Source organism: Mytilus californianus, unplaced genomic scaffold, assembly GCF_021869535.1.
Source record: "Mytilus californianus isolate M0D057914Y unplaced genomic scaffold, xbMytCali1.0.p SCAF_6, whole genome shotgun sequence".
NCBI classification, from domain to species: domain Eukaryota; kingdom Metazoa; phylum Mollusca; class Bivalvia; order Mytilida; family Mytilidae; genus Mytilus; species Mytilus californianus.
The window spans coordinates 106,922,302-106,942,134 of NW_026262712.1; the positions used below are offsets into that span (position 1 = coordinate 106,922,302).

General features: G+C 31.7%; 1 protein-coding gene and 1 long non-coding RNA gene across 11 annotated transcripts in view; one reads left to right on the forward strand and one right to left on the reverse strand.

Annotated features, from left to right (window-relative positions):
* Positions 1-7,643: 7,643 nt before the first annotated feature.
* LOC127704254 (N-acetylglucosamine-1-phosphotransferase subunits alpha/beta-like) overlaps positions 7,644-19,833 on the reverse strand; it is a 68,444-nt gene continuing 56,254 nt past the window's right edge. Inside the window, exons 24-28 of one of the 9 annotated variants that reach the window (XM_052208205.1) lie at positions 19,458-19,556; positions 17,629-17,683; positions 15,298-15,410; positions 13,889-13,979; positions 7,644-12,795 (exon numbers count right to left, since the gene is read on the reverse strand). In XM_052208205.1, coding sequence (XP_052064165.1) covers positions 12,724-12,795; positions 13,889-13,979; positions 15,298-15,410; positions 17,629-17,683; positions 19,458-19,556 — 430 coding nt within the window. In that variant the 3' untranslated portion in view covers positions 7,644-12,723. Of the gene's footprint in view, positions 12,796-13,888; positions 13,980-15,297; positions 15,482-15,694; positions 15,766-15,862; positions 16,263-17,628; positions 17,684-19,457; positions 19,557-19,833 lie in introns of those variants that run through there. The other 8 variants (XM_052208214.1, XM_052208213.1, XR_007983204.1 and 5 more) reach the window with 8 other exon arrangements.
* On the forward strand, positions 16,854-17,542 carry LOC127704318 (uncharacterized). 2 transcript variants are annotated; one of them, XR_007983222.1, is made up of 3 exons: positions 16,854-17,090; positions 17,321-17,366; positions 17,413-17,542. It is a non-coding gene; the product is annotated as an uncharacterized LOC127704318 (long non-coding RNA). The 2 variants fall into 2 exon arrangements; XR_007983221.1 differs by lacking the exon at positions 16,854-17,090 and adding an exon at positions 17,170-17,215 and having other exon boundaries at positions 17,308-17,366.

Consider the following 19,833-nt stretch of genomic DNA (forward strand, 5'->3'; position numbering starts at 1 on the left):
TTTTGATTTTTGATTTTTGGCCCAGTTTTCAAGTTGGTCCAAATTGGGGTCCAAAATTAAACTTTGTTTGATTTCAACAAAAATTGAATATATGGGGTTCTTTGATATGCTGAATCTAACCATGTATTTAGATTTTTTATTTGTGGACCCCGCTATCAAATTGGTTCATATTGAGGTCAAAAGGGTCCAAAATTAAACTTTGTTTGATTTCAACAAAAATTGAATATACGGGGTTCTTTGATATGCTGAATCTAACTGTGTATTTAGATTTTTAATTTTGGGTCCAGTTTTCAAATTGGTCTACATTAAGGTCCAAAGGGTCCAAAATTAAACTTTGTTTGATTTTAACAAAAATTGAATATATGGGGTTCTTTGATATGCTGAATCTAAACATGTATTTAGGTTTTTGATTTTTGGCCCAGTTTTCAAGTTGGTCCAAATTGGAGTCAAAAATTAAAATTTGTTTGATTTCAACAAAAATTGAATATACGGGGTTCTTTGATATGCTGAATCTAACCATGTATTTAGATTTTTGATTTTTGGGCCCCGTTATCAACTTTGTCCACATTGAGGTCAAAAGGGTCCAAAATTAAACTTAGTTTGATTTTAACAAAAATAGAATTCTTGGGGTTCTTTGATATGCTGAATCTAAACATGTGTTTAGATTTTTGATAATGGGCCCAGTTTTCAAGTTGGTCCAAGTTGGGGTCCAAAATTAAACTTTGTTTGATTTCAACAAAAATTGAATATATGGGGTTCTTTGATATGCTGAATCTACACATGTATTTAGATTTTAGATTTTTGGCCCAGTTTTCAAGTTGGTCCAAATTGGGGTCCAAAATTAAACTTTGTTTGATTTCAACAAAAATTGAATATATGGGGTTCTTTGATATGCTGAATCTTACCATGTATTTAGATTTTTTATTTGTGGGCCCGCTATCAAATTGGTTCATATTGAGGTCAAAATGTCCAAAATTAAACTAAGTTTGATTTCATCAAAAATTTAATTATTGGGGTTCTTTGATATGCCAAATCTAACCGTGTTTTTAGATTTTTAATTTTGGGTCCCATTTTTAAATTGGTCTACATTAAGGTCCAAAGGGTCCAAAATTAAACTTAGTTTGATTTTAACAAAAATTGAATTCTTGGGGTACTTTGATATGCATGTGTTTAGATTTTTGATTATGGGACCAGTTTTCAAGTTTGTCCAAGTTGGGGTCCAAAATTAAACTTTGTTTGATTTCAACAAAAATTGAATATATGGGGTTCTTTGATATGCTGAATCTAGCCATGTATTTTGATTTTGGACATTGGACCATAATTGGTAAATTAAAAAAATTGAAGTTCTTAGACCACATTCTTTCTGTGTCAGAAACCTATGCTGTGTCAAATATTTAATCACAATCCAAATTCAGAGCTGTATCAAGCTTGAATGTTGTGTCCATACTTGCCCCAACTGTTCAGGGTTCGACCTCTGCGGTCGTATCAAGCTGCGCCCAGCGAAGCATTTTATTTAAATTGGTCTACATTAAGGTCCAAAGGGTCCAAAATTAAACTTAGGTTAATTTTAGCAAAAATTGAATTCTTGGGGTTCTTTGATATGCTGAATCTAAACATGTGTTTAGATTTTTGATTATGGGCCCAGTTTTCAAGTTTGTCCAAGTTGGGGTCCAAAATTAAACTTTGTTTGATTTTAACAAAAATTGAATATATGGGGTTCTTTGATATGCTGAATCTAACCATGTATTTTGATTTTGGACATTGGACCATAATAGGTAAATTAAAAAAATTCAAGTTCTTAGACCACATTCTTTCTGTGTCAGAAACCTATGCTGTGTCAAATATTGAATAACAATCCAAATTCAGAGCTGTATCAAGCTTGAATGTTGTGTCCATACTTGCCCCAACTGTTCAGGGTTCGACCTCTGCGGTCGTATCAAGCTGCGCCCCAGCGAAGCATTTTATTCCCCATGTTTCTAGTTTTTTTTCTATTATCTAGAAAACTACAGCATAGTGCCATAAATGAGTCAACTTTTTAATGGATGCCAAGAAGAACTAAATCATTTATTACCTGTAGATAGAAACTTAAGAATGCAAAAATTATCTGCTAGAAGAGATCTACAAATAAGTCAAATAAGCAAAATGGCCAGTAAACTCTGCTCTTATGTGATGATTTTTTTTTCTTTGTAAATCTTATCTTGCTTATTTGTTTGAAGATAACAGTTTTTTCTATCTATTATAATTTTCAAATAAATGAAAAACAAGAGTGCACATGCTGAAATGTATCACCTGCTTAACTTATTGTGATTGAACTTATGTTAAAAGTCTGAAATATGAAGGTTTTACTACAAGTATCACTTAAACTTAACATCAGCAATGATCCATTGAAATGAGGTCAAGGTCAGGTTATGTCAGAGGCCAGACAAATATGTACACCTTACAATCATTTCATACACCAAATTAAGTTAGCCTAATGCTTATAGCATCTGAGAAAGATCTAATTCAAAAACCAAATTGACCAATGAACCATAAAAGTGAGTCCAAGGTCAGATGAAATATACCGGACAACATCTACACCATGCAATAATTCAACAGCAAATATAGTTGACCTATTCCTTATAGTGTCTGTGAAACAGAAATAACCAAGAAATATTGATATTGACCAATGAATAATCCAAATGAGGTCAAGGTCAAATAAACTCTGCCTGACATACATGTACCGGTATACTTTAAAATCATTCCATACACCAAACATAGTTGACCCTTTGCTTATAGTATCTGATGAACTTATATAACCACGAAAACTTAACATTGAACCTTGAACCATGAAAATGAGGTCAAGTTCAGATGAAACCTGCCAGACTGACATGTACACCTTATAATCATTTCATATACCAAATATAGTGGCCCTATTGCTTACAGTATCAGAGAAATAGACCGAACAATAATAGTTTAACATTGACCAATGAAACATGAAAACGAGGCCAAGGTCAGATGAAACCTGCCAGACAGACATGAACACCTTACAATCATTCCAAACACCAAATATAGTTGATCTATTGTTAATAAAATTTGAGATACGGACTTGACCACAAAAACTTAACCTTGATCACTGGTCAAGGTCAGGTGAACCCTGTCTGACCGACATGTAGACCTTGCAAGAATCCCAAATATCAAATATAGTTATCCTTTCACTCATATTAAGCGAGTATTACACATGACAAAACAACTATAATTATAATCGTAAGTGTTACCCTTGTCCGTTCGTTCCGTCTGCCGTGTACGTCCCCAAAATTGGTTTCCGTTCTCTAACTTTAGTTTGCCTCAACCAAATGTTATAAAACTTATACACAATGCTTAAAACAGCAAAACACAGATCAAAATCGAAATTGGGTGGCGTCACTTTTACCGTTCAAGAGTTATGCTCCTTTATAAACATAAAAATTGCTGAATTTTTCGTTTCGTTCTCTAACTTTAGTTTGCCTCGACCAAATGTTATGAAAGTTGACTCATGCATATTTACAAGCGAGGGCATCTGTGGCCCATCATCGGACACATTCTCCATTTATTTTTCAAGCAGTGGATGAACCATGAAAATCAGGTCAAGGAAAATGGTCAAAGGACAGACGGAATCTTCTTAACATAAGTCATCCGTATACAATGTATGAAGCATCCAGGTCTTCTACGTTCTGAAATAAAAAGCTTTATACAAATAGTTTACGCTCTGGGGTCGTAATCCAAAGGTCTGGAATTCTGCTACTTGTGTGTCTTTAAAGGGTAATAACCTTTTAGAGGAGTATGTATCTCATATAAGGTTAGAAATTAAGGTCATGCTGACTTATTGCTTGATCTTAGTTTGATGATAATTGTTCCTGTGTATGTATCTGTTATAGTTCTCAAGATAATCGCAAAAACACAAGAAATGAGTAAAAATTGTCAATAATTCTTTCAGATAGTTTTGATGGAAAAAAGGAAAGTAGGGATATCTTAAATTTCTAAGGAAACCTTTATTTTCTACTTTAAACGACGCATACCACGTTTGATTTTGTAAGTTTTTATGGACTTCCCCATTTTTTTAATTTTCCTTGGGGTTCGGAATATGCATTATTATCACACTCGGCAATTTCATGAATTCGGTAAAGTCTGTATTATATATATATATATAGTTCTGTAATACGTCTGAGAGGTTGTATCTGATTGTTAGAAGATTGTTTTGTGCTCTGTTAGTATTAAATAAGTTAGCTTGAAAAATTGCCTTATCATGAATAAAAAGATACGTGAATAATGAATTAAGCAATACAATATCATTTGAGTTTGTTGTTACCTACTTCATCAATCTTATCCATTCAATGATCATACCAAAGCATGTGTGAAACAGCTATCAGTTATACATAGACACTTAGACAATGTGTCTATGTTCACATCCATGCTGCATCTGTCTTCAAAGACTCAATGTTGCTAAACACCCGTACTACCCCCATGACAAAAATGTTGTCCTTGCTGACAAAGACCAAAAAATCTAGTTGTTGTTTGTAAATCATATTACATAAAGGAATTAAATGAACAAAATCATTGGTCTGTTCTATGTTCCTTTGAAATTTCAACCCTGGATAAAGAATGGGATCTTCCAATTAACTATACTGAAAACCCAAATTACATAAGTGTCCTTACAAAGAACGTTATAATATTACTGAGTCTGCTACATGCTTCAAGAAACCTCTCCAAATTATTAATATTAGTTTTTCAGCAATCCAAACCAGGCTTCAGAGTAACTGTTAAACTACATTCTCTAGGGGTGGTGTGAATCAGGTGTGGATACTAAAAAACTTCCAAAGATCCATTAGAGTACATACTAGATCCAACAATCTAAGATTCGTACCTTTTGCAACAGTATAAAACATTTGTCTGTGTACTAGTATTCACCATTCTATACTTAAAGACAGATTGAAAGAATAAGCCCAACTTTGTTTCATAAAAAAGAATTGTCAATGTATACAAATATCTTGCTTTAGAAAGGGATAATTCACTCTGACTTCATAAACATTAAATTCTCTGAAGCTGACATCATCAGAATACCTGATTTTTTTATTGACTACATTTATTACGTTTGAAGCATGTGTTTTTCAACCAATTGTGCTCTTCTTGCCGACTTGTTTCTTATATGAGACCGACTTCATACAGGATCTTCTCCAGAAGAATTCTTCAACTTCAATACCGCTATATAGATAATATCCTCACACTAAATGATTTAAAGCTTGGTGACTATGCTCAATTCATCTATCACATCGAACTAGAAATAAAGCATACCACATGAACAGTTAACTCTGCCTCATATTTTGACGTAACCTTTTAGAGGAGTATATATCTCATATAAGGTTAAAAATTAAGGTCATGCTGACTTATTGCTAGATCTTAGTTTGGTGACAATTGTTCCTGTGTATGTATCTGTTATAGTTCTCAAAATAATCGCAAAAACACAAGAAATGAGTAAAAATTGTCAATAATTCTTTCAGATAGTTTTGATGGAAAAAAGGAAAGTAGGTATAACTTAAATTTCTAAGCAAACCTTTATTTTCTAATATGGAATATCTATCTCACAGATTACCACATACATATTTCAATTGGCATAGCCACAATCCAGTCCTCTTTTCCTCGATTCAGACATCCCAGATGAGACTCACCATGAGCAACACCAGTGCCACATGTGGAGCAGGATCTACTTACCGAACTTACGCACCTGAGATACAAATTTTAGTGTTTAAGGGGTTTATGTGCTTAGTCTAATTTTTGGGTAAAGATTGCATGGAATGCAATCAAAACCCTATTGTATTGACTTGATATCTATATATTCCAAGGTATATCACTACCTTTGATAGTTCAAACAAAATAGTGCAGTGATCATTATTAAGATCCTATCCAGTCAATGTTATGACATTTATTGATATGTAATACTTTGATATTTAGGTTACAATATGATGTGTTCTTGAATTACCATACTTGTCAACAAAACATTTTTTTTATTAAAAATTACATAAGTAATGCATGGTGTATGAGTCTGTTATAAAAATAGGTTCAACTACAAATATACAATCATGAACAAAGGAAGATAACTCCAACTAATTTTTTTAATTTTGCCTATCAAAATACAATTCAATGTTTATTTAAAATTTCACAAATTTGCAAAATGAAAGCCATCATTACCCTTCAGTGCTCATAAGCACTTTTATTCTATAAAATGTTTTGTAAACTGTTTTTAGTCTTTCTTTTTTTGCCATGGTTTTGTCAGTTTCTCTTACTTTTGAATAAACCTTTTGTATCTACTGCCTGAGCCTCTTTATTGTATATGTAATGAATGTCTTTTTTATTTGGCATCCTTTTCCATGTGAAAGTATCAGCCTATTATTCAATAGGAAATCAAACCGGTGTCCTTCAGCAGAAAACATTCTTCAATTAAACACATCTGTATGACATCTATTTACCAGTTTGTCGAGCTACTGTATCCCTTCAAATCATGAAAGCCAAACTGGGGATTTATTACTTTAAGAGAGACCTAGGACAATCCAAATACAATTACCATCTTTTCTTTTGCTCTCATTTCTGACTGGATTATGGGAAGTTTCATGGTTCATTGGTCAATGTCAAGTTTTCTTGGTTTGGTCAGTTTCTCAGATACTTTAAGCAAAAGGTAAACTATATTTTGTGTATGGAAGCATTGTTAGGCGTAAATGTCATGTTCATCTGACCTTGACCTCATAACAGATATGGATCATTGACAATGTCAAGTTTATGTAATACTTGTAGGAAAACCTTCATCTAAAGACTTACAACATAATTTCAATCATGATTAGTACAACAGGGGAGACATTTTAGAGTGTGAACTCTTGATTTTGTAACATATAGTTTTTTTTATTGTTTGTTGGGGTATGCTAGTGCTGTCTCATTAGAATATATCCCACATCTCTATTTGCATGGAAGGTAACTATTCATCCTGCATTTTTTCAGTTACCTTTTTAAAGGGGTTTCTTACTGGTGATTTGATTTCTAATAAAATACATGCATATGCAATATTCGTTATACTAGCTGACAATACAATCTGAAAAATGTTGTCCTGAAAACAAGTCTCATTATTTTATTAGCATTTGTTGCTAGTGATGTGTGGATGCAGTAGAATGTGTCTCCGTGAATTTAGTGTTTTCCTTTGTATTTTAGTTTTGGGTTGTTTTCTCGTAAGAGAACATGTTTAACCCCGCCACATTGTTTATTGCCTGTCCAAACTCAGGAGCCTGTCATTTAGTGGTTGTTAATGTTGTAAGTTGATGTCTGCCATATTTGCTTTTCGTTTATTTTTTGCACAAATTAGGACTTTGGTTTTCTCATTTAAATTGTTTCACATCTGGCATACTGGGGCCTTTAATAGCTTACTATATGGTTTGGGTTTTTGCACATTATTGAAGGCTAACAGTGCCCTATAGTTGTGTACGTCCTTGTTTTGGTCTTTGATGGATAGCTGTCTCATTGGCACTCCTTATCTTGATTTCCTCCATAAGTGGAATATTGAAATTTGTTAAATAGTTGATTCAATTTCATACAAATAAACTATTGTTCATACTGTTATAATCCTAACATTAAAACAAAAAGACAAAAAAATTTCATACTTTTATTTTTATTTTGGAATGTTGAAGGGAGTTCATGAATCTCTATAAATAGTTGTAGTTCAAGAATCTCTATAAATAGTTGTAGTTCATGAATCTCTATAAATAGTTGTAGTTCAAGAATCTCTATAAATATTTGTAGTCCATGAATCTCTATAAAAGTTGGTAAATAATATTTGTATTTAGCACAAATGTGCACAAATCTATATTCTTACAAGCTGCAATGGTAAAATTCTAAACATGTGACACATGTGTGCTGTCGTAATATGGACATAGCTACATGTATGTTATTTATTACCTGTGCGAAAGATCTGACCATAACATACATGTAAAGGACTAACATATGATTTACATGTAAGTAACATTTATCATATGTGATTTAAGTAAGTGTAGTGTATCTGACACACATATCATAAATATTATTTTCAATTAAAGGGTGATGGTAAATATGTACTAAGAGGAAATCAACCTCTTTTTCAAATATTTCCTTTTCTTTTGGAAGGAATACAGTATTGTGATATTTTGCACACATGTCTTCTATCAGAACCTTAAGGGAAAATGTAAATTGGAAAATAAAACTGTAAACATTATTTGATAAAAATATGAAAGTGAAATTTTGTCCTACTGACATTGAAACTTTCAGTTGCTTTTTTTTGATAATGCAGTTTTTCATATCTTAATTTTTTCATATCTTTAAGCTATTAAATTATATTAATTGGAAGATCTCAAAATGAGGCAAACTTGACAAATATGGTCGATTGTTTTTAAATACAAGAAATTTGAAGGCCTAAAGCAAATATGCAAGATAAATTTCAAAATTAATTTGACAGCCAAAAGACTTGATAACTAGAAGATGATCTTTTTTCTATATTTCTTCTACTTTTAACTTTTAGAATACTTTTAAGTTTTAGAATTCAAAAGGTAAAGACAAATCTTTTATCATATGTTCTTCTTGCAGAAAAACAAGTTGAACTGTGAGCTATTGCTCACTTATTATAACCCAGTTATAAGTATTTGATAAATAGGAAGTTGATGAGTGATTGATGTGAAAACACATCAAATGGTAAAGTATGTCCACATTAAGTTTGATACCAAATTTCACAAAAAAATCATGATTTGTAGTTCCTGAGAAAAGTGTGATGAAAATTACATACATGGCCATTATGTGCAAGTATTTGGTAAACAGAAAGTTGATGAGCGATAAATGTGAAACTGCATCACAAGGTATAGCATGCTAGCATAAAGCTTGATACCAAGTTTCAGGAAGCTCTTATTTATAATTCCTTAGAAAAATGCAATGAAAAATTCAGACAGGGCCACTAAGTCTAATAATATTTAAGTTTTTTGTAAACAAGAAGTTGATAAGCAATGAATGTCTAACCACATGACACAGTACAGCATGCTTACATGAAGTTTGATACCAAATCAACAAAAATTCATGAGACAGATAGACTGATAGACAGACTTATCAGTGATTTGTACATTTTCCCTTTGATCTTACTGCCTAATATATCTTAGATCATGGACAGGACCTGATACTGGAAAATATAAGGCAATAAATCATGTTTCAGTGTCCATCCATGTCAATTTATCAATGAAATGCATGCAACTTCATATATACAACCAAACAACTATCACAATGTTTTCTATGTGTGCAAATAGTTTTACTAACTTTCATTTTGTTGTATTTTCTCAACCATAAAATACATATTGTTAAAACAAATTGCTGATAAAAAGAATAATGGCATTTTATATTTTGATGCTGACTTCATCTCAATTATCAGCTTGCACTACCAGGCTCGCTTGATATTCTTGCTGATAAAGTCAGAATCAAAAACAACAAGAAATGATTGTAACAGGATGCTGTTACAAAGTCTCCCAAACGAAGCTCCCATAATTCGTAATTCCCAGGGTCGCCTGACATTGGGCAAAGTCCAGTGAAAATTGGTTTGGTCTAGTAAAGTTGTATGCATTAGCGATGCCTGGGGACTAACCCTGTATATCATTCAAACCATCTTAGCATGACAAACCAGAATATATATGGTTTAGGGGTGGATATCTTGACCACTTACAAGGTATTAGAACTTTCTTAAATGGCAGGGGGTGGGGGTGACCCCTGGGGACTAACCCTGTATTTCATTTAATGGGTTTTATCATTTAGAACATTTTCAATTAAAAAGATTGTGTCTATCACAAAGGGTTTTCAACTTATAATCATTTGAAAATTTAAAAAAATAAAATCCCATAGGATTCTATAGTAAAACCCTCTTTTCTTTTTGCCCCTCAAAGTACCCCTTTATAAACCCCATTGCACAAACAAAACCCTGATTGCACCACTAGTCATGTTAGTCTTACATATTGTGAAACCCTAAGTTAATCTGACAAGCGGTTTTGGAGAACGGGTGCGGACAAGTTCAAATTTAAAAGCGGAGGAAGAGGAAGAGGAAGAGGAAGAAGAAGAATAATAATAATAATAATAAGAACTGAGCAAAAACAATAAGTCTTCCCAAACTTCGTTTGGGAGACTTAAAAATGCCATTATTCTATATATATCCTCCTTTTTTGGAAATGGGAAATAATCAACATACTAACATTTTGAAGCACATTTGATGGATTGTAACCAAAAATAAATAATTACCTATAGTTAGTAAAAATAACAAATTTACACTTCCCATCCAAGTTTCCATGGTTATAAAATGATATCAATTTAATATGAAAATGATAATTACATAGTCATCATAATTATATTACCTACAATTATATCCCACCATTCATTTTAATCATACCACAATCATATCCTTAAATAAAATTCATTAGTTCCCACACATGATCATTATAATTCATTTAAACAGTACTGCTCCACAATTATACATGGATAAAATTCCCACTATCGAAACTATGTAAAGGAACTGTTTCCATTTTTAATGAGATGAGATTAAAATCGGCTATGAAATGAAACTCACTGAGCAATGCTGAGGTGAGGAAAAATTCAGATTCTTTGTTTAGGAGTGATTCTTGCTTTTCATATAGCACCTGTCATGTTTCATAAATTATAATCAATGGTAATAACATTCATAAATATGGAAGGAAGGATACATGACCTGATCAGAATCATTCTGAATAAGTCACACCAATGTTAATGTGTTGCTAATATATAAAAGTTACTTTTGGATGTCATTTTGTGGTCTGATAAATAATTGACTTGTCAATTCTAAATATTGTTCCTTCAAACTTGGCAAAATACATTTCAACTAATTTTCTTTTATTTCAATTGATCTTAAATTTGTAGATTTGCCAATATATACATTTTGAAATTTTCATCAATTTTTGGTAAGAAACAAAAAATATTTTACATGTGGATATTTTGTAAACAGGCTTCATTGGAATAGGGCACATATACAACTTTCTATGTCAATGATCTCAGAAGATGATTGTCTGAGTTTCAGGGACATAGCCTTTATCAGCTCACTGGATGAATCGAAATGTGCTAACAGGTGTTAAAGAAATTGACAACTTTGTGAAATGTGGAAGGCACTCTAAGGGGATTTTCGTTTATCAAAAATGAAAATTTAATTTATAATCATTAGAGAAACAGATTCTTACATAGTTACTCGTGGATTATCGGATTTATTCAATCTCGGTAGTTAAATTATCAATTTTAAGGTCCTCTCCAAGGCTTGTACTTTAAAATTCAATGACTTAACTATCGAGATTGGATAAATCTGATTATCCACTGGTACCAATGTAAGAATCTGTATTTATCTACATGAAAGAAAAACATGATTTCCTATAGCCACATCTTTATTTCTTTTGTGTTTTTTTTTTCATTCCTGTAACAGAGTATATAGTTTACTTGCATAAGAAAAGGTACTGCATATCAAAATTCAGAAATTTGCTTTTCCTTTTTTTGTTATTGTTTCAAATACAGGTTTTAACACAATCATGTCACAGGGTGTTCACTGTAAAGCACTAACATTTATTTCAATTCATTAACTACCATTTCAATTTTACTCAAAAATTGTACACAATAAAAATGCAAAATAAATAACAACACACCAAATATTGGGGGAAATTCAGGTGCTCCTGAAGGGTGAGCAGTTCCTGATCTATCTAATAGTGCCACCAGTCATGGAAAGTTAAAAGTCAGTGGTAATGTCACAACAGTGAAATAGGCCTGAAGAAATTTTGAAATTATTTATAATTATCTTAAACTAAAAAAAATTAAAACTATAATATTATTGGTCCTTACTGAAAATGGCAGTAGTAAACAATATATTTCTTTAAACGTCAAAAATGGAAACAGTTCTCATAACAAAAATGAAAAAATATAAAATTCACATTGCAATTCCAACCCGAATTACTTTGATCAAAGCCCACATTTAAATGAAAAATCACTTTAAAATTACAACTTATTGATGCAAATGATAGATTTTAACCCGTTAATTTGCTCTGATAAAAATAACTCAGGTCAGTATAACAATACATAATAAATAAATAACAAATGCTCTGGATACTTAAATCTGACATCATAATTTATAAAATCTCTCGTCACTATTACAGGTAGCTTTGTTTAAAGTAAAAACACAAACAATTGTTGTATACAACATCAATGGTAAATAACAACTCGGAAGACATGTTTTTTTTTCTTATAAAGTAAAAAATAATAAGTATAGAAAACATTGCATATACAATTAAATATAACAAGTTCATTCAAGGAATATTTGTTTTTTTTATCATTTTAAGCATTAGAAAGGTCTGACTTACTCAAAATCCATATAGTTAAACACTATTACTGCTTCATTAGTGTACTTAAAAGCATTCCTTGATTTTAGTGTGGACATTGTTCTTAATTTATATGATATAATTTCATTATATTCCTTGAAGACATCAATTCAAAATGTACAGCCGGAAATTAAAATTTAGTATTATCAAAGATTAATATAAAACTTTGTCATTAATGCAAGTTTCAACTTTTACTGAATTCATAGGCCATAAGAGAGATAATTATAAAAAGGAGTATTATTAAAATTGTCATTAAGATGTCAGGTGTAACCATCCAGAGCAGTAACCGTCATACGGTCATCAATTTCCCTTCATCAGACGACGGTCTTTGTCGTCTGTATTTTTTCTGTAAGGCTTCAATCTGAAATAAAAGTGTAATAGCTGAAAATTTCCTTTGTCCTAGATTTACTCAAAGTCCTATTTCTAAATTCTATAATATTATGATTGAATTCCATAGCCAGACATTATAATTACTCACATTGTAACACTATGAACATTACAGGCTTGTCAACAGTTAACTCCCCTGAAACTTTATTAACTCCCCTTAACTGTAATTGATCTAGGTTTAACTGCATTCTGTTCCTAAGTTGCATTAGGGCCTTTCCAGAAATAAGTGTATGGGGAGGTCTGAAGGCACTAGTCTTTTTAATTTAATCCTGCCATGAAAAAATTTTATATGATTATTTCCTTAAATTGTTCACTCAATCTTTCTAAAATGATCACCACCAATAAAAGCTTAATAGAAGTGCCATCCAACCAACCCATACAATCAATTCTGGAAAAGCCCTTATTATGCTTGTCTTGTGGTTCTACACAAGGTCATTATTGTATAAATCATTATACAGTTATAGCTTTTGTATGAGGTAAATACAAGGATATATCAACCTGAAAGTAGTGACTGATGACGATATGCTTAACTCTTTCTGAACAAATCAAATTAGTTAGATTATACAAAATAATAGCATTATCAATATCCCAGAAAATTCACAAGATTGTTTTTTTTTATATAAAACATCCTTACTACCAGTCACACACATATTTAACTTTGCTACGCTGCATATACAATACCAAGGTATATTCTAATACTTAAGATTTTTGAGGTAGTTTTATACTGGAATTATAATGAGTAAATAGAAGGTAATAAAACTAACCATGGTAACCAAAAAATATGTGTATTGTATAAACTCAGTGCATGTTTTAGCATGTAATAGTGTAATTGCCATTACTTCATGACCTCCTGTTTCTAGTAAATATGAGTCAAGATAATATAAGGTCTCATAATTTTATAATACCTTGTAAAAAGCCTAACTGAAATATCAATTTAACACAGTAAGGAATAGAGAGACTGATGGTACAGGATGTTTCTCGGGAGAAGATATATAACAAGTTTCTGCATGATGACTTAGTACTAAACCTGAGTTAGAGAATTTTACTCAGAATTTCGTATTTCTTACCTTTTCACCAAAATATGATGCAATGGTAAACAAGACGAGTACCACTAAAGCAATATGTGTAAAAAACTTTAACCAGTCTCTTAATCTTTTCCTACAAACATACCAAAAATCATGTGTTAAAATTCTGTTTAAATGCATAAAAGAGTTATCAATCAACTTAACGTAACTTTTCCTCAAACTCATGAAGATCTTGTTGATAAATACTCATGTTATAAGATTTTGTAAATCACAAAATAATTAAGATATTGATAGGTATCCATTTTTCACTTGAGTATAGTTTTAAAAGTGCTAGTTCATCAAAGGGAAACTAGTCCTGTAAACACAGGTATTCCAAAAGGTATATGACCTTCAAATATGAAGTTTTGTTGTCATTTTGGAAAACTCTAAGGATGAAATTTAATTACTGATGAGTCCAAGAATGGAAATCCTTCAATTGCAATTGTGGAAGACAATTTTTTCACCAATTATGTTTAAATTATGATATTACTTTAAACTTTGTTTGATATTCCCTTCTGTAATTTTTTATACTGAGTGTACCAATACAAGATTTCCAAGACGGTAAATATTTCCATGTCCATTAGTGTGACATTTTATCTGCCCATCTGTCGAGTATTTCTCGTGTGCAAATGAAAAAATTCAACAATTTAAGGTAAAGAAGCAATAAATTAGGGCCCGGTCAGAAAGAACATAAAGAAAGTAGTACATATTTTAAACAAATTAGTCCCTACGCATAGCTGTAACTTTGTCAATAAGTAAAATATTTGGGTAACTTGGGTATCAAATGAAAGCTTAAGGACTTGGGATCACTGTAAAACCCTTGTTGAAAGTTTCTTTTGAATAATAAAACTAACATTTGAAATTATAATAGGAGGGCACATTTGGCCTGTTGTTCAGATCAGAAGTACTTGTTTCCGTACTACCAAACTTCCGGGAACCAGTGCGCTCTAATATGCAATTAAAGTTATGTTGAATTTTTCAGCACAAGGCAGGATAAGGTATAGTATTGACAAGAAATGACTGCCACTTTATTTGAACTTAAGACAAAGTAGCCATTAATGCTTGAAATTGCAGAACTCAACATAAAGCAATCTGGCTATGAATTAGTGGTTTTATTCCTTAAACAGATTTCCACTAATAACATTCCACTACTTGTAGGGCTACATTACCCATAATATGATATTCAATGCAGATCACATATTACTAATCCCAACATGCCCAGACTTTCTGAAGTTCACATGTGACGGGTGAGTAAAATGAGTAAGGACCAGGAGAAAACAATCTTGGAAGTGCCATATTGTCATAAATCAGTAGTCAATCAATTCTACAGGTTTCATTAATTTGTTATATGCAAATGCCAAAATCAAAAATTAAAAAACATGATCATTGAAATCTATGAACAGATGTATTACCACTGTCTTAATTCATCCACATGTAAAAATCTGTTTCTGTATTCTCTAGGTAACTCAAATTGAGACTGGATAGGCAGTACTGACTCATAATAATCTTGTAGTATAGCTTTCACCTGAAGATAGAAACAAACTGAGACTGGATAGGCAGTACTGACTCATAATAATCTTGTAGTATAGCTTTCACCTGAAGACAGAAACAAATTGAGACTGGATAGGCAGTACTGACTCATAATAATCGTGTAGCATAGCTTTCACCTGAAGATAGAAACAAACTGAGACTGGATAGGCAGTACTGACTCATAATAATCTTGTAGCATAGCTTTCACCTGAAGATAGAAACAAATTGAGACTGGATAGGCAGTACTGACTCATAATAATCTTGTAGCATAGCTTTCACCTGAAGATAGAAACAAATTGAGACTGGATAGGCAGTACTGACTCATAATAATCTTGTAGTATAGCTTTCACCTGAAGATAGAAACAAATTGAGACTGGATAGGCAGTACTGACTCATAATAATCTTGTAGTATAGCTTTCACCTGAAGATAGAAACAAATTGAGACTGGATAGGCAGTACTGACTCATAATAATCTTGTAGTATAGCTTTCACCTGAAGATAGAAACAAACTGAGACTGGATAGGCAGTACTGACTCATAATAATCTTGTAGTATAGCTTTCACCTGAAGATAGAAACAAACTGAGACTGGATAGGCAGTACTGACTCATAATAATCTTGTAGTATAGCTTTCACCTGAAGATAGAAACAAACTGAGACTGGATAGGCAGTACTGACTCATAATAATCTTGTAGTATAGCTTTCACCTGAAGATAGAAACAAACTGAGACTGGATAGGCAGTACTGACTCATAATAATCTTGTAGTATAGCTTTCACCTGAAGATAGAAACAAACTGAGACTGGATAGGCAGTACTGACTCATAATAATCTTGTAGTATAGCTTTCACCTGAAGACAGAAACAAATTGAGACTGGATAGGCAGTACTGACTCATAACAATCTTGTAGTATAGCTTTCACCTGAAGATAGAAACAAACTGAGACTGGATAGGCAGTACTGACTCATAATAATCTTGTAATATAGCTTTCACCAGAAGACAGAAACAAAGAAATATTAATATACATCATACACATAGATTTATCTGTTATGTCTTCAATGTGTTACAGAAAGAGACAATAAATGTTTTATAGCCCTTGAAGCTAGGCAATATTAATCCTGCTATCTTCAAAAACTCTTTTGCTGTCTGGTGTTTCAACCTCTTGGTTCTATACACTAATCACAATTTGGTATTTTTATGAATGAGGTCAATCTGTGTAAATGACGTCAATGAACAATCGTTCATTCGGTTCTTACTGTGATGTAACAACATAAGCATTGTGACACAGAAAATGTAGGGGAAAGTGCACAAATTCTTGTATTTCACCTTGAAAATTTTATAACATGATAAATCATCTTCCCTAATACTTATAAACAATAAACATCTATTTATATATTTATAGCTGAGAGCTGATTAAGAGGAATATAGAGAAACAAGCATGTACTAAAATAATGTTGTAGGAAGCCTAATATTTTTTTTAAGTATGTTCATGATATTCTGAATACACTGTTAATGTTCCTTAGAGAAACAGTCTCACCATACTTATAAGTAAGTATTAAAAAAAAGGTTATACATACTGTCTGTGCATCAGGTTTATTGTGTTCTGTTAGATTATACATAAGATTTGTGCATCAGGTTTATTGTGTTCTGTTAGATTATACATACTGTGTGTGCATCAGGTTTATTGTGTTCTATGTTAGATTATACACACTGTTTGTGCATCAGGTTTATTGTGTTCTGTGTTAGATTATACATAAGGTTTGTGCATCAGGTTTATTGTGTTCTATGTTAGATTATACATACTGTTTGTGCATCAGGTTTATTGTGTTCTATGTTAGATTATACACACTGTTTGTGCATCAGGTTTATTGTGTTCTGTGTTAGATTATACATAAGGTTTGTGCATCAGGTTTATTGTGTTCTATGTTAGATTATACATACTGTGTGTGCATCAGGTTTATTGTGTTCAATGTTAGATTATACATACTATTTGTACATCAGGTTTATTGTGTTCTATGTTAGATTATACATACTGTTTGTGCATCAGGTTTATTGTGTTCTGTGTTAGATTATACATACTGTGTGTGCATCAGGTTTATTGTGTTCTATGTTAGATTATACATACTGTTTGAGCATCAGGTTTATTGTGTTCTATGTTAGATTATACATACTGTGTGTACATCAGGTTTATTGTGTTCTATGATAGATTATACATACTGTTTGTGCATCAGGTTTATTGTGTTCTATGTTGTCATTTAAACATATAAACTTCCTGAAATTAGAAAAATAAATCATAGCTGTATGTTTGATAGATGGAAAAAATCTAAGTCCCTACGGTAAGTCAATAACCTTCATGAATTAATTGTCAAACTTTTTCAAAAAGCATTAAATCGACAGCACCGTGCAGATTTTAGAAAAATGACAGAAATGATGAAAATTGGGATGTTGACAAAGTACCACATCTACCTATCCATCTTGGCATTTGCACAATGTTCATGTCACATGATCATAATAACAGGGTCATTATTTAAAACATTGATCGGTTTTATCAAACAAAATCTAATGTAAAGTTCAAGGTTATTTTTCTTGCTTTTAAGCAGAACTAAAAAAAAACAGCGATTTGATAGTTAAAGTACATGTGATGTGCATGAAAAGTGGATAGGAAATTTTCACTTGCTCTTTATATTCAACTCATCACAGAAGATGACTCTGAACAATCAAAATAATTGGGTAATGACTGAATGGTCCATTCTAACAGTTTGTTGGAAATTAGGAGGTATCTGTATTACTGAAACTACAATATCAAAATAAAAGTGACTTATAAAAACTAGTTCCTCTTAAACTGACTTGTATGAATTGATGGTAATATAACAGCATACAAATATCACCAACCTTTAAAGTTGGTCCTGTTCAAATCTGATTAAAATACAATTAAAATACAGATCATGTGACAAGGATCTGACAACATTCCACTCTACTTACTCTTCTGGTTGCTATTACATCAGCCAATGAAATGTATGCCTCCAAATTTTTGAAGGTGTGCATAATTATGACACAAAAAGATCCCAACAGGATTTTAAAACAGAAAGTAGTAAGAAGCATTGTCAGATAATAATAATAATAATAGATCCTGGTGAGCAAAGCATTGTCACATGATCTTTATTTTAATCAGATTGGTCCTGTCTGAATAACCCTATCTTACAAACTATACAAACATTTCAAAACAGACCTTGATAACGGACACAGATTTGTTTTGTTCAATAGAGATACATGTTTTGTTCAATTATTTACAAAGAATTCTTGATATTTCATAGTCGTAATGATACATGTTAATTATAAGTTATTCTTATTCAAGACAAAACAATTATTGTATAATGTACATTGTAATGTTTCTTGTATATTTTCATAATTAGTACTAATATGGAATGCCCTTTAAGGTATATCTTTCATTTTAGCATTGGTTTTATTACCTACTGAAGTAATAGAAGGGCTGAAATGTCACAAAATTCAACATTATATATGTCTGTTAAAAGTCAGGAATCTTAATGGTAAATCTTAATATCTTTAATAAATCTACAGATTTGATAATAAATTCTGATTTTTCTGTTGTATTTGCTGAATTCTTCGGCAACTTGTCAAGATTCATGGAGATTTAAAGGTTACTACATGGTGTGGCCACTTTAAGGTTACTACATGGTGTGGCCACTCATTCATTGTTTGATAGCAGGATAACTTCTAATTATCAATTTTGGTATGCTTGTAAGCTTAGGGTGTTCCATTAAAACATACATGGTACCCTGGGAAGGCACTTTAAAAATGGGGTAACCACCTATAGAGGCAAATTTTAAAATATTCACTTACATTTCCACTATGCAAAAACATAGATGACACCCATCCATATAGTTGAGATTTGGAAGTGCCTTCCCTGGGTCCCATATGTTTTTATGGAACAGCCCTTAATGTGTCATTTGTGATTACAGCACAAAAGTTTTATTTACAAGAATAGGTGTAAAGATTGTCATCATTCATAATATAAAAAAACATACTTAGGATTTTTACGCAGATCATCAAGTTGTCCAACAACAGTAGATATGTTACTTTTTATCATTTTAAATGCTATTTCTTGATCCTCCAGTGTTACAAATCTGTAATGTAAATTTTAGTTCTCAATTAATAGCAGAATGTATTTTATTCAAAAATCCTTCTTAAATCTATATGTAACTGAATAACTTTATCAAATCCATCTACATTTATGTTTCTTATGAAAATATATCTAAAATGTGTAGAGTGAATACAGATAATATAGTGATGACTTAGTACATTTTTACAGTACATTTGTAGTTACTTTATTCAACCAAGCTCAGTGGCCAAGTGTTCTAATAAGTTTGTTAGTGATCAATAGTCCATCAACACTGAGGTTGA